At 44.7% G+C, this 13,529-nt stretch overlaps 1 protein-coding gene across 1 annotated transcript; it reads left to right on the plus strand.

Annotated features, from left to right (window-relative positions):
• The first annotated feature begins 457 nt into the window (after positions 1-457).
• zdhhc8a (zinc finger DHHC-type palmitoyltransferase 8a) lies at positions 458-12,815 on the plus strand. Its single transcript, XM_034603039.1, has 10 exons — positions 458-889; positions 8,107-8,228; positions 8,361-8,518; positions 9,027-9,199; positions 9,310-9,412; positions 9,578-9,669; positions 9,773-9,896; positions 10,000-10,117; positions 10,913-11,019; positions 11,131-12,815. Exons 1-10 carry the CDS (start codon positions 783-785, stop codon positions 12,406-12,408), a joined length of 2,382 nt encoding a protein of 793 aa, XP_034458930.1. The 5' UTR covers positions 458-782; the 3' UTR covers positions 12,409-12,815.
• The last annotated feature ends 714 nt before the right edge of the window (positions 12,816-13,529 follow it).

A 13,529-nucleotide genomic window follows, 5' to 3' on the forward strand; every position in this document is an offset into this window, starting at 1 on the left:
GATTTGTGGCATTTCAATGTTTTCTTCCACTGGCATGAATATTGTGCATTAGTGACCTGTCACATGTGATCATCTGTCAGCAATGTGTGTTATTGACGGACAGATTTCAGTTGAATAGATGAAAAATTGGTTGCTCTCGTCCAAATAGTCTTTGAGAAACAGAGAGAAATAAAAAAAAATACACCTCTCTCCTAGTTAATTAGTGCAGAACACGTGGCCTGATTAAAAAAACAATTTGTGGAAATGTTCTATTACAGTTCATGAGGCAGATGACACAGATAATTAATTAGATTATCAGATTTTTGCACATTATTAATAACCTCTTACTAACGTGGATCAATAATAATGGCGGTGGACCAAACCTTTTTTTAATCTATATATATTTGAATGTAAATACGAATAGCATGTGTGTTATGGGCTCTCGGCAGGATCTCAGTCAGTCAGTGGAGCTCTGTGCTGTTGCCTCACGTCATTCATGAGTCAAAGCTCCACCTTTGGGATAAACCAGAGGCGGCATCTGTGCGCCGCAGCCAGCCGGGACTCACAGCAACGAGCTGCGGGACTGCGCGCACACAGCTCCGGGCTTTTTCTTTTTGGGGCTTTTCAATCCTTCCCTCCTCCACACGACTATGGTTTTTCCTCTCCCGGCTCTTTGTGCTCTCTCTCGGCAACACTTCCCCGGTGTGTGTGCGGTCGCCCTCGTTGGAATGAGCCGCTGCTGCCGCCGCTGCTGCTGCTGGTGCCGCTGGTGGTGAGAGTGTGGAGGCAGAGGAGAGGTCAGGATGCCCGCCGGCGCCGCCGCCGACTCGCTGAAGCCCAGCGCCTTCATCCCGGTGTGCACGGCCGCCTGCCTCCTGGTCGGCTCCACCTCCCTGTTCTTCGTCTTCACGTAAGTGCCGGGAAAACGTTACAAGTTGGCGTCGCTGCACTGTTGCATGTTGATGTAGAATCCATAGCCACCCATCGGATCCACGCAGGCTCTCCATCACTCTCCATGCATCAGCCTCCATCCTTGCAGATACAGGCTGTGCTCGGGATTTGTTGCATTCTGCAGACTTCAACTTGTCTTTTTGCATCATCTTCTCTCAATCCAATAATATCCCAAAGTTTTATTCTCATTTTTAAATTTTTTTTTTACTTCATCTCCCTTTGATCAATTTCAAGAAGTTGCACGTAAGACCGGCCTTAAAGGGACAGTTCACCCCAAACTGAAAATTCTCATCATCTACTCACCACTATGCCGATGGATGGAGGGATGAAGTGTCCACAAAACACTTTTGGAGCTTCAGGGGTAAACAGGATTGCAGCCTAATCTAATACAATTGAAGTAACTGGGAACCACTTATTAAAACAGAAAAAAACAACAGAATAAAACATAAAATGCCTCCATACTGCTCCTGTGATGTCATCAAGTGTCTGTAAGCCCTGGCATTCATATTCGGCTCGAAACAAGGTCATTTACACCGTGTTTTTAGCCTGAATGTCCGCTGTTGTCCTCCTCTGGAGCCACGTTCGTGATCACAGCGGACATTTAGGCTCAAGACATTGTGTAAATGACCTCGTTTCCAGTGAATTTTCATTTTTGGGTGAACTATCCCCTTAAAACCTTTGGGCTCCATTTCTTCTTCCTCCTCACCCACTGATGGTCCCACCACCACTCACATCTGACCTGGTTGAGCCTTGCATGGGGCTGGTCCCAGTGCACTGCACCCTGAGGACTCGCGCACACAGTCCTGGGGATAATCGGCGTGTGCGAGCGCATCGTATTGACCTACATGTGTCACAAATTTAGCTGCAGGAAATCAAATACACTCTCTAAAAAAGGGTTTTTAAACTAGTTGCAAGATCTGATTGAAATTGAGGTTGCGATGGTACGTTCTGGTGGAGGGGGTCTCCTTATATTGACCTGTTGGTGGGGTAAATAAGTAAATACAACTTCCTGTAATGCTTCAGAATCCAATTTAAATGATGAATATAGGTTTGTTTGATTGATTTATATACATTATTTTAAAGCCTTTACTTAAGAGCTATAAAGAGATGGGGGGGGAACAAGCCATCCAGTGTCAGATATTATAGCACCCTAATTTCTTCATGAAACCCCCCCCCCCCCCCCCCTCAGATATCCACCATGGACTTACCGATTGAAGGCTCCCACCTCATCAGCTCTATTCCAGTCTGCTGACCCTTGACCCCGGCAGCCATATCTGTCCTAGTTTCTCCCCGTATCCTCCATCCGTGCACCGTTTGCACTGGAACCTGACACCAGATTGGGAGTATGGGATTAGGATCCTCTGGTTGATGCCATGTGATCCCCCCCCCCCCCATCTGCATGGGAAATTTACCATCAGCGGATATTTAACGTAACCTCCTTGGAGTGACTTTCACAATGAAGCACACATTGATCTGATCGTTTTAGATGCTGGTGTTGAGTTTATATATCGAGCTAAGATTAAAGTTACTATATTAACACGTTTAACGACTGTTAGCGTTTCTCTCGTGGGAATCTGATGTATGAACATATGCAGTTATATTGTGTCTTTACTTCTACATATATTCAATATTGTAGCTTTTTTTTAACCCTAACATGAAAATGTATCAGGATAAAATCCATTTGCCTACTTGCTGCAGTCAGGAAAAGGGGGTTAGCAATCAGAGGAATTCCCACAGGCCGGAAAAAGGTTGACTAATCTCGATGAACTCCTTCCTCTGTAAGTTCAAATCAATGGCCTGCTGACGTGATGGATTGAAGAGAGATGACTTGATTGGGGCTGCAGTGCTAAACCAGCAAAATCAGGACGCTGCGGCTGATTGAACGAACGATTCTGCGTCTTACGGGACGAGGGGTTGCTTGAGTATGTCCGACCTCGTGGCTCTAAATGCACGTGGACGATTGGGTATTGACCTTTTAATAGAATATCTGAAAACCTCACTGTCAAACCGACCAGCAGTAGAATACTTTGCCCCAATGTCTACAGGGTAACTTGCACTGAAGGTTCCTTAAACACGCCCCTTTTGTGTAGAAGACCATTCATATCCACTTCAAGCAGGAAGTTGGAAATGTTTCCTTCCAGAGGAAAAACTGGCAGAAACTCTGTGTCTTGTTGGCCGCCTGAGAATAAAACCGTTTCCTGATACGAGTAATGATTTGTTTGATATCCTGCCGCTCTGCCAAGCCAGCAGCTGCAGCTGGAGCGACTCTCCCCCCCCCCACCGCCACGTGCATCGGCAAGAGATGGACAGGTGCCACGCTCGGCCGTGTTCAGCCCCGCCTCGGTAACACTGAGTCAAAAGGACACCGCTTGTCATCTGCCATAACATCACCCTCGCCTCCGCCCCGCTCACTGTGAATCACTGGGAACACGCAGTGGTTTGTGGACGCCAGCCAATTAGGCCCCTGCATACTCACGTGCATGCTGCTGTGTCAATATTAATGCTGCAAAAAGTGCACGTCTTCAGTTTTTTTTGTGTTCTTTTTATATTCATGAACACTTTGATCCTTTATTTTTAACAAGGCCTCCTCTGCAGATTAAGTAAACCCAGATTCTAAACCCCGCAGCCACGTTTTATATTCAAAGTCTGAGCTTCTTTCATCTGGTAATGCAGTCATCAGTATTTGCGCATGTGGGCCTCGAGTGTGGGCATTGGCAGTGCGAGCGTACACGTTTCCATTTCTGTTTCTGCTGCAGGTTGGGGAGAGTCAGAGAATGACCTTTAGAGCGGTGGAGGCTCTTTTGTCTTCCGCTGCCTGATAAAATTCATCAGTTACCGGCTTCCTGCTTTTGTTCCTCCGACCGTGAACTTTTGTTTGGGCTAGTGCTTAAGATTTTCGAGCATTGTTAAACTCAGACGCCCACACATACCACAGACTTCCGAGCCACCACGAAATATGTCCCTTGCTAATAAATTTTTACTCAGAGAATCTTGCTTTTCTACTTACGATACTCTGTGTTTAGAGGAATGAAATATATTGAAATATAGAGATATTTACTGGAAAAAAATGTGCTCTCTTATGCTGCTCTCTAATCCTAATTGTGCGCATGTGAATTTTTAGAGCATATTCCTCCACCAAGGCCCAGCAGTCCTCTGTGAAACCGCATTTAAATTCACCAGATCCAGATTCTCATTTGGATCTGCAGCCAAATTCCACAACCCTCATAAATATCAGTCCCTTAAACATGCTGGAGTCCGAAATCTATGAATTATTCTCTAAGAAATCTTGTTATGTTAAAGAAAGAGAAAAAAAAATCCTGGATCTGCCCCCTGACCCAGATCTGCATCAACATCAAATGGGTCCTTCCTTTGGTCAGACCCCACCCCGCAACAATACTTCCTGGAAATTGGTTTGCTAATTTTTGCATAACACAAACAAAGAGAGGAAAACATAAACCTCCTGAGGTAATTATGGGAGTTGAAGCACTGATACTTTCACGTGAAACAGTTTGAGCTGAGCAAACTGTGTATTCACAAAACTAACATATATTCTAGTGATATAATATTTTAAATGTACAAACACTGTATATTCCACAAATGTAAGTTACTGGTTTATAGCTTAAATTCCTTGTCCTGCATGCATTGAATCAGAATGTCCAGTTGAAGTCTAATCAGATTAATGTTTTACGTGGCCACACCTCTGTTGTTTTTGCTCATACTTTGGACCAAACGAGTCAAAAACAGCTGAAGCCGCTGACAGTTGAGCACATGTGCAGATTTCTTGTTCAGCCAGTGGCTGTTCACTCACCACCAGTGTTTTCTGTACTAATGTTGTGTCTAGAAATCTGACACATCACATGACAGTGATGTCACTTATGTAACTGTGAGAATATTTCACGCGCTCACTCACACAGAAACTGGAGCCCTGGCTTCCAGCCAGTAGTGAACTTGCTGCTTGAGCGACTGTGCGTTGTGTCTGCTGTGCCACTGACCCACTGTGGGGCTGCAGAGTGCAGATTGGAGAGAGAGCAGCTTACTGTTGTGTGTGATTTAATACAGCTCTGCTCGGCCTGTTTCATTAGGTGGAAGCTTGTCCTGCCACGCTGCAGCGTAATGAACTGTCTCTGCCTGCGCTCCAGATGGTCTCAGACCAGTGAGGGTGACTCCCCATCCTCTACATATCTATCCGTCCATCCATCTATCTATCCATGCATCTATCCATTTATCTATCTATCTATCTATCTGTTCATGTCTGTATCCATCCATTTATCCATCTATGTATCTATCTATCCATGCATCTATCTATCTCTCATCTATCTCTCTATCCATCTACTTCTCTATCTATCTCTCTATCTCTCTATCTATCTATCTATCTATCTATCTCTCCATCTATCTATCTCTCATCTATCTCTCTATCCATCTACTTCTCTATCTATCTATCCCTCTCTCTATCTCTCTATCTATCTATCTCTCTATCTCTCTATCTCTATCTCTATCTCTCTATCTCTCTACTATCTAATAATATTGCATCAAATTGGGCTTAGTGATGAAAATAACGTTATTTCTTTCTCTCCACTGTCGTGTGGTTCTCTTCTACGTCTAAGTATAATGAGGGGAGTATTTTTAACTGACCACCTCCAGTAGTTGAATGCAAGTGATCAGCTGTGACAGTTTAAGCACATGTCAAACACGACTATATTTAGTGAGAAGAACGTGGACACAAATCCTGAATAGGAGCCCTCAAGCGGAGAGGGGGGGGGGGATCACGTTATGCTCCTTAATCTTTTTGTCACACATTCACGGCTTCTTAAAGGTTCTTATAATTTCATTGTGTCCAAGTTGTTGCAAGAAATTCTCGTCCTGTTTCCAATTTTCTCCTCATCTCCTGAGCAGAGGGAGGCGTCGTGTGTTTTACGAGGGGAGTGTTCAGCCGTTGCAGATGACCGGCGGCGAATCGATTGGATTTATCTCAGAATAAAACAGTGGCGTGCCGTGTTGCAGTGCACGGCGAGCCTCGGCTGCACGCTCTGTGTGTTTCAGCATCTAATGTGAGGAATCCACAATGCCAGCGGACGGGGCAGGAATGGTCTGTAATCCAGAGTTCATAATCCAGGGATTACTGGGTTTGCAGCTGGCACGGCATCAGCAGGCGTGCCTCTCGGGAGTGGGGTGGTGGCACCCCTCCCCCCCGCGGCCTAAAATCACCCAGAGGGTTTCCAGATTGGAGCTGATGTGGGATGAAGTGCATAACAGAAGCGGAGGCGTCTTGATTTCGTTTTCATCAAATTTTGTGTCTAATCACTTTTATGTGTCTTCATGGTTTGTTGATGTTTCATCTGTGAAAAAAATCTGCATTTAAGGCCTCTGACACACAGAACACGTGATATTGTATTATCTATATCTACCTGTGATAATAACAACTCACCAAACGTAACATTTGATCGTTCACGTAGGCAAATTCCCATACAGTGTATATGTAGGTTAAACATGTGATGTTCAATCAAACACTGTTAATATAATCCAGTGAATCTTTTCCTCTCTGACTGCCACTGTAACCTGATTACACTGCCCCTCCCTCTAATCTCACGCAGGAGAGATATAATCATACTCCCATTCAGTATAATTCAGCACACACAACACACACACACACACACACACACACACACACACACACACCACACACACACACACACACACACACACACACACACACACAACACACACACACAGACACACACAGAAGACTGGAGCAGATAAGTGGTGGTTCTCTAAGATTTTTACGGCACACAGAAGTTCTAACTGCTTCAAATCCTGACAGGACGCAAAGATCAATACTGCATCAGTCATGTAACATTTTCTTTAACCGGAGAACTTCATTGTTGCAATTTCACTAATTATTATAGTCATGCTCAAACTTTAAATTTTATTTATATGAATCGTACGTGACTTTTCTGTGCCAAAGTAATCCGATAAATTCTCCCGGTTGATACTGTGTATTGGCAGCTTTGAATGTATGATTTACTGTATATTTGATGTATACAGTAAATCATGCTATAATAAGTGATTGCATTAGAGAAACACAAAACAAGGTCTGAGATGATTTAGAAACTGTGTCACCAACACTCACAGGACTTTACCCACCAGAGAGTAGGGACACGTTCTTCAACATGGAAAATGTCCCTGTCACAATCCTTTAAAAACACTAAAATCCACAATACAGTTTACACAATGTGCTTTTCCTGAAACTGAATTTACCTTCGCCTGATATATACAAATATCTTTAACAGTATCGGCCTAAAAACAGCATCATTCAAACTATAACTATTGATCAATCTATCAAAGGCTTTTTATTTGACATAACACAACAGTAATATGAAGTTAAGGTGTGACCACTGAACTAATGAGATCATATATAATCTATGTATAAAAATGAAGTTGAAAATATTATTTATATATCATTTTTAACGATGCTCAGACACAGATTCAAATATCTAAACATATAAAATACACGTAATAATCATCACATAATCTTTTTAACAACTGAATATTGTTTTAAGTCATTTCTGAACAAAAAAATTAAAATATTTGCAGGTCCACGTTTGTTGAATGTGATTTTTTGCAGATTTTGTCTGTTTTATTGTGAAAATCTTTTGGTTTTCAATTGTTAATTTGATTAATAACGATCTCACGTCATTTTCGACTCAGGGAACATGTGAAGGACATTTTCCACAGTTATTCTGACTGAATTCATAATCCATCAAATATTTAACAGATTAATGAATATTGAAAATAATCGTCCTTCAGGTGTCCTGCCCGGCTTCACTGGGCAACACAGATACACTGAGTGTCTTGCTGCTGCTGCAGAAACGTTCAGTCAAATAATCCCTTGTTGTGGGCACTGGTGAACACACACTAATACATGCTTATCTCTCACTGTAAACAATTACTTTTGGGATTCACCGCTCCCATCAGAATAAATGGGATGTAGATTATCCCTTAAAATCTCTGTTGTGGCACTGATTTGTGTTAACAGTAACCTCTAAGGGATGGATACTTGCGAGGCTCAGAGACGCCGTCGAAGCCTCATCGTGAACTCTGCATCGGATGAAAGTGCAGGAAACTGTTTTCCCATGTTTTCATTCTTTTATGTATGCATGTGTGTGTGTGTGTGTTCAGATGCCCGTGGTTGGCTGTAGCCGTCTGCCCTGCTGTGCCGCCATGCTGCGCCATCCTCTTCCTTTTTGTGCTGGCCAACTTCACCATGGCAACCTTCATGGATGCTGGTGTCCTCCCAATGGGTCAGTAACCGAAGTGACATTATGCTTACAGCGGGAAATATAACTACACATGACAAATAAAAAAAAAAGAGCAGAATCCCACAGTTTATGGACGTTGAACTTGACGTCTCCACACACTCTTGATGTCTCCAGCTAACGAGGACGAGGACAAAGACGACGAGTTCCGCGCTCCGCTGTACAAGAACGTGGATGTGAGGGGCGTCCAGGTGCGGATGAAGTGGTGCGCCTCGTGCCACTTCTACAGACCTCCACGCTGCTCGCACTGCAGCGTCTGCGATCACTGTGTGGAGGTGAGTGCGCGGAGAGATTTAAAGAAGCAAGGGGGAAGTGACAGGAGTTTTTTATTAAGTCGCACTGGATGAAGGGGGAGGGTGCAGACAAACATGGGGGGCGATTTAAATGAGAGAAACGAGTGGCGACAGTGATAAAATATGAGGCATGGGAGGGAAGATCAGGGAGAAATGTGGACGAGTGTGCATGAGCGAGAGTGGCAGTGTGTGTGTGGGGACAGTCAATAAAGGGGGATTTCTGCAGTGAATGATGGACAGAGTGTGATGGAGGGGGAGAGAGTTCTCATTAATCAGGTTAATCCTTCTCTCCGATCCTTTGTAGTCGCTGTGGAAATGCAATTTGAAAATCAGCTCAGACAACCTCTGTTAAATGAAATGTATTTAGAAAGCACAGAGGATATTCCGCAGAGTTCCTGAGCCAGCGATGAATCTGTGTAGCAAAAATATGTAATTTATGAGTGAGTTATGTTTTATTTTTCTTTATTCCTCCCTCACAATCCCCTCCCAGGACTTTGATCATCACTGTCCCTGGGTGAACAACTGCATCGGGAGGCGCAACTACCGCTACTTCTTCCTGTTTCTGTTGTCGCTGACAGTTCACATGATCTGTATCTTCACCTTTGGCCTCATATACGTCCTGCAACACATGGAGGAGTTATGGAAGCTGCACTGCACTGTCACGTATCCTTACTCACAGTGTGTGCCTGTGTGTGTGTGTGTGTGTGTGTGTGTGTGTTTCCATACGTTAATGCTGAATAACACAGAACAGTTTTCCTGATCTGTATCTCCAGTTTGGTCGTGATCAGTATATCAGGGCTGTTTCTGATCCCGGTCCTGGGTCTCACCGGATTCCACCTGTACCTGGTGTCCAGAGGACGCACCACAAATGAACAAGTCAGTTTTTTCCTATTAAGATTGTAAATTATATCAATAAAGTCAATATTTTGGACTTTGTACTCATTCTGATGTATTTAGTCATTCTAATATGTCAGAAAATATCTCTAAAATACATTTTCAATATAACTAACAGGTACATTTTACCTCTTACCGATCCCGCAGGTAACTGGGAAGTTTCAAGGTGGAGTAAATCCCTTCACTCGAGGTTGCTGTAACAACCTGGAGTATCTGGTTTGCAGTCCTATCTCTCCAAAGTGAGGGACATATTTTTTATTTCTACATAATCTTCAGCGTCATATGAAACCATGAGGAACATTGTCTGAGTCTTGGCTGTCTCTTTCCGCCCCGTGACTCCAGGTACACAGCCCGGCCTCGCATGAAAACAGCCGTCCACGTTCAGCCTCCGTTCCTGAGGCCGGGGGTCAACAGGCAGATGCCAGTGAAAGTCAGGGACAATGGGATACACAGTCTCCAAAATAAGGTATGGCTTGATCATTTATATTTTCTCAGGCGTCATGTAAACTGATTTGTACCAGGATATAATGAGATCTCTCCTGATTCCTCTGTTGTTTGTGTCCCGTCAGAAAACCTCAGCAGAAGCTGTGGAGCTGTCTGACATTCAGCACCAAGCATCAGGTCCACCACCACTGCCCCCGAAACCAGAGCACGGCCTGCTGAAGAGCCATTTAACCGCCATGGACGGTACAGTAGAACGACAAATATACCCTGTGATAATCAGACATAATACAGCAGCATTATTTACATATTATACACATTTATATGAGTCTGGTTTGATTCTGTATTTTTCAAATTGATTCTACAAACAACTGTTGACTTTGTCTTGTCTGTCTTTGTCTTTGTATTAAACAGCGTTGCCAGATTTACAAGAATTTTTCATATTTGTACGATAATTTTGCCCTCTGTACGATGTATGATCAATAATATCAAAATATTAATATTATGCACTAATTCCGCCTAACAGTAAGTCCAGAGTTGTAATAATCAGTACAGTAAAATAGGATATCGATCCTACATCTGTGTTTACTCTTGTTTTGATTATGTCTGTGTGAATATGGATCTACATCTTTTCTCAGCCTCTTTGGAGCCAATACTTGTTCATCTAAACTTATGTGTTTTCTGAAATATGATTTATTATGAACTAAATATTATATTTACTAAAAACCACTGAACCCTGCTGTTTTAAAAAGTTACTAAAATAGAGTTTTTGCAATATAAACTATATGAGTGAAGATTTGATTTTGTAATATTTTAGGATTCAGTCAGAACCAATGAGATTGGAGCACAGTGTCACTAGATGCAGAAGTCGTCGTCATTTCGTGGTATTTGTTGACAAATAGAACATTTTGACTACTGCCAGCATTATCTTTTACATTTCTTCTGTATTGTGTCATTGCTGGATTGTATTTGTGGATTTAGAAAAAGAAATGTGTTGTTTGCCTATAATTAATCCCCATGTGACTTCTTTTGCAGAGAAGGGACATCACACCAAAACCATCATTCCTGTATCCATTCCCACTGTTCCACAGCTCCGGCCAGTCCTTGAGGCCATATCCAGAGGATCCTCGCCCATTCCACCAGAGCAGGTGCTTCTCAGTCTGATATGAATTTGTTCGGTTGTAGGATTCTTAATAAACATTTCCCGGGTTTTGATCCATATCTGACACATGTTATCTGCCTCTTATTGTGTTGTCTAGTTGATGAAGACATCAGAGCAGCAGGGGAACAGCAGAAGTCCTGACCTCCGCTCTGCGTCCAGAGAAAGCCCAAGAGGCAGCCACAGGGGGGGCGTGCCTGTCCACACCAGCACCGCCTCCAGCTCGCTGCAGCTCAGCTCTCTGACGCTCAACTCCCGCTCTCTCACCCTCAAGCACAGCGGCCGCCACGGTGGCAAATCCCATCTACCTGACGGTTTGGGATCCAATCCTCCGCTGGGCCTCATCTCCTCCTCCAGCCTGCTGACCGGCCACAGCAGCAGCAGCAACAGCAGCCTCTCCTATGACAACGTCATCAGCCCTGCGGACCCTCAGTTCCTGGCTCAGAGAGGGGCCCCTCCAGTCGGCTACCACGCTCACTTCATGACCCTGGGCGCAGACGGGACTGTGGTGCAGCGGCACTCCCCTCACGCCTACAGCCCCGTGTTTATGGGCGTCAGCAGACAGTCTCCTCAGCCTCGAGACCCCTCACCTTCTCTGCAGGGTCTCGCCTCACGGGACGCCTCGCCCTCCTTCCAGGGTTTCATACAGAGAGACCCCTCCCCTGCTTTTCAAGGGCTGATGCCAAGAGACCTTGCCTCCCAAAGCGTAGCGTCTCGGGACGTCCCCCCTCCAGGTCTGACCATGCGAGATTTGACCTCTCACAGTCTTCGAGACAGCCTCCGTGATCTCGGCCCACAGGGCTTGACACCTCAGAAGTCGGCTGTGCGCTACGACAGCTTCTCAAAAACCATCATGGCGTCTATCCACGAGAGGCGGGAGATGGATGAGAGGGAGAGGATGCTGCGCCTCCAAGCCAGATCTCAGGCGCTCTACGGCCAGGACATGGGGATCTATGACATCCCCAGCAGGCGGAGTCTACCACCGGAGAACATCCGACCTCCAGGCTCCCGGGGGCCGACTCCTCCCGCCTACGGCTCCAGGGAGTTTCTGATGAGCACGGGCATTCTTGGCTACGGCATGAGGACCTCGCCCCTCTCCAGCTCCTCCACGTCGTCTCTGACTCGAGGCCCGAAAACCTCCAGCTCTCCTCTGCAGAGCAGCAGCAGCAGCAGCCTGCAGAGCAAAGGCAGGTCGTCCTCTCCGGCCTACTGCCCCCCTGACAGACAGACGCAAGGCCTCCCCTCCTCGACAGCCACCCTGCCCCGTTTACCCTCCTCCTCCGCCACCTCCTACGCCTCGTATGCCACCGCAAAACGATCCTCGCTCACATACTCCTCGGAGGGGAAGGACTCGGTCACCCTGGGAGCCCTGAAATAATAAAAGAAACGCGTGAATGAATCATCTATGCAGCCTCAGTGTTCACAGCTCCAGGATACTTTGTAAATACGAGGCCATGTGAGACGTTCCTGTGTGGGAGGGCGTGTGAGAAGCAAGTGCACGGTGAAGGATAAACTTAGACTTGTAAGTTTGACCAAATGTGAAACATGGTGAATCTCAGGATAGTTGTGCCTCCTCTTACAAACAGAGCGAGCTCTATAAACTCGGCCGCAGCAGAAGAGCTGTGTGAAGAATACAGATGAACCTCATCTGTTTGTATGTGTTTTGATATTGCTTTTGTGAAATAATATAATACCACTTTATCTAATTTGTCTCCTCCCCCCCAAAAAACCTTATTTATTAGACTTTTGTAGTTGTTTATATGAATAAACCTATTTTGTAATTTTCATACCTGTTTTTATTCTGTGTTTTCCTCTGTGCGTTTCTGTGTCTGTCAATTATTTAGCAAGATCACGCAAAAACTACTGGACGGACTCTCAGGAAACTTGGTGGAAGGATCGGTCAGGGAAGAAGGGATTATAATTTATGATTTAACAATGCGAGATCGGGTGTTTTTCATAGATTTCTCACAGAATAATTCATCAATCTTAATTTAAATAATCAGGCAGCAGGTGCAGATCCAAATCAAAATTCAGATCTACTGAATTAGAATGTGGTTTCATGAGGGGACTGCTGGGCCTCGTCGGGTGAGAGCACTGAAGATGAGTGCCCTTCTAGTTTTCTGGTGTAAATGGCCGTCAATGAAGGCATCCACTCACAACCCTCTGAGATGTAAATGACATATAAACTGTAAACAAGCCTAAACACATTGAAAGCACCTGCTGATCCAAGCTGCAGAAGACATCACACGTGCACTAAATGTTTTCTCCGCTCACGACTCTCATAAACAGATGCTTTATGGTGATAGAGACAGAATGTGTTTTAACATCCCTTCATCCATTTCCCCTTTAAAACGCGCCGCATGCAATGAATGCACACATTTGCAGAGCAGTGATGGCAGCTGGGGAAAATGAAATGATGGCTATGGCTGTGATGGAGAGTTTAGTGAAATGCAGCCTTGCGGGGGAAATGATTTACCCTCTCTGCAGTGTCAGAGTCTG

Source organism: Hippoglossus hippoglossus, chromosome 12 (genome assembly GCF_009819705.1).
Source record: "Hippoglossus hippoglossus isolate fHipHip1 chromosome 12, fHipHip1.pri, whole genome shotgun sequence".
Classification (NCBI taxonomy): Eukaryota; Metazoa; Chordata; class Actinopteri; order Pleuronectiformes; family Pleuronectidae; genus Hippoglossus; species Hippoglossus hippoglossus.

Bases quoted from the DNA above. Each gene is read 5' to 3' on its own strand.
- zdhhc8a (XM_034603039.1), top strand. From the start codon at position 783: ATGCCCGCCGGCGCCGCCGCCGACTCGCTGAAGCCCAGCGCCTTCATC. The intron at 8,229-8,360 runs GTCAGTAACCGA...TGATGTCTCCAG, and splicing joins TGCTGGTGTCCTCCCAATGG to CTAACGAGGACGAGGACAAA. The intron at 9,670-9,772 runs GTGAGGGACATA...CCGTGACTCCAG, and splicing joins TGCAGTCCTATCTCTCCAAA to GTACACAGCCCGGCCTCGCA.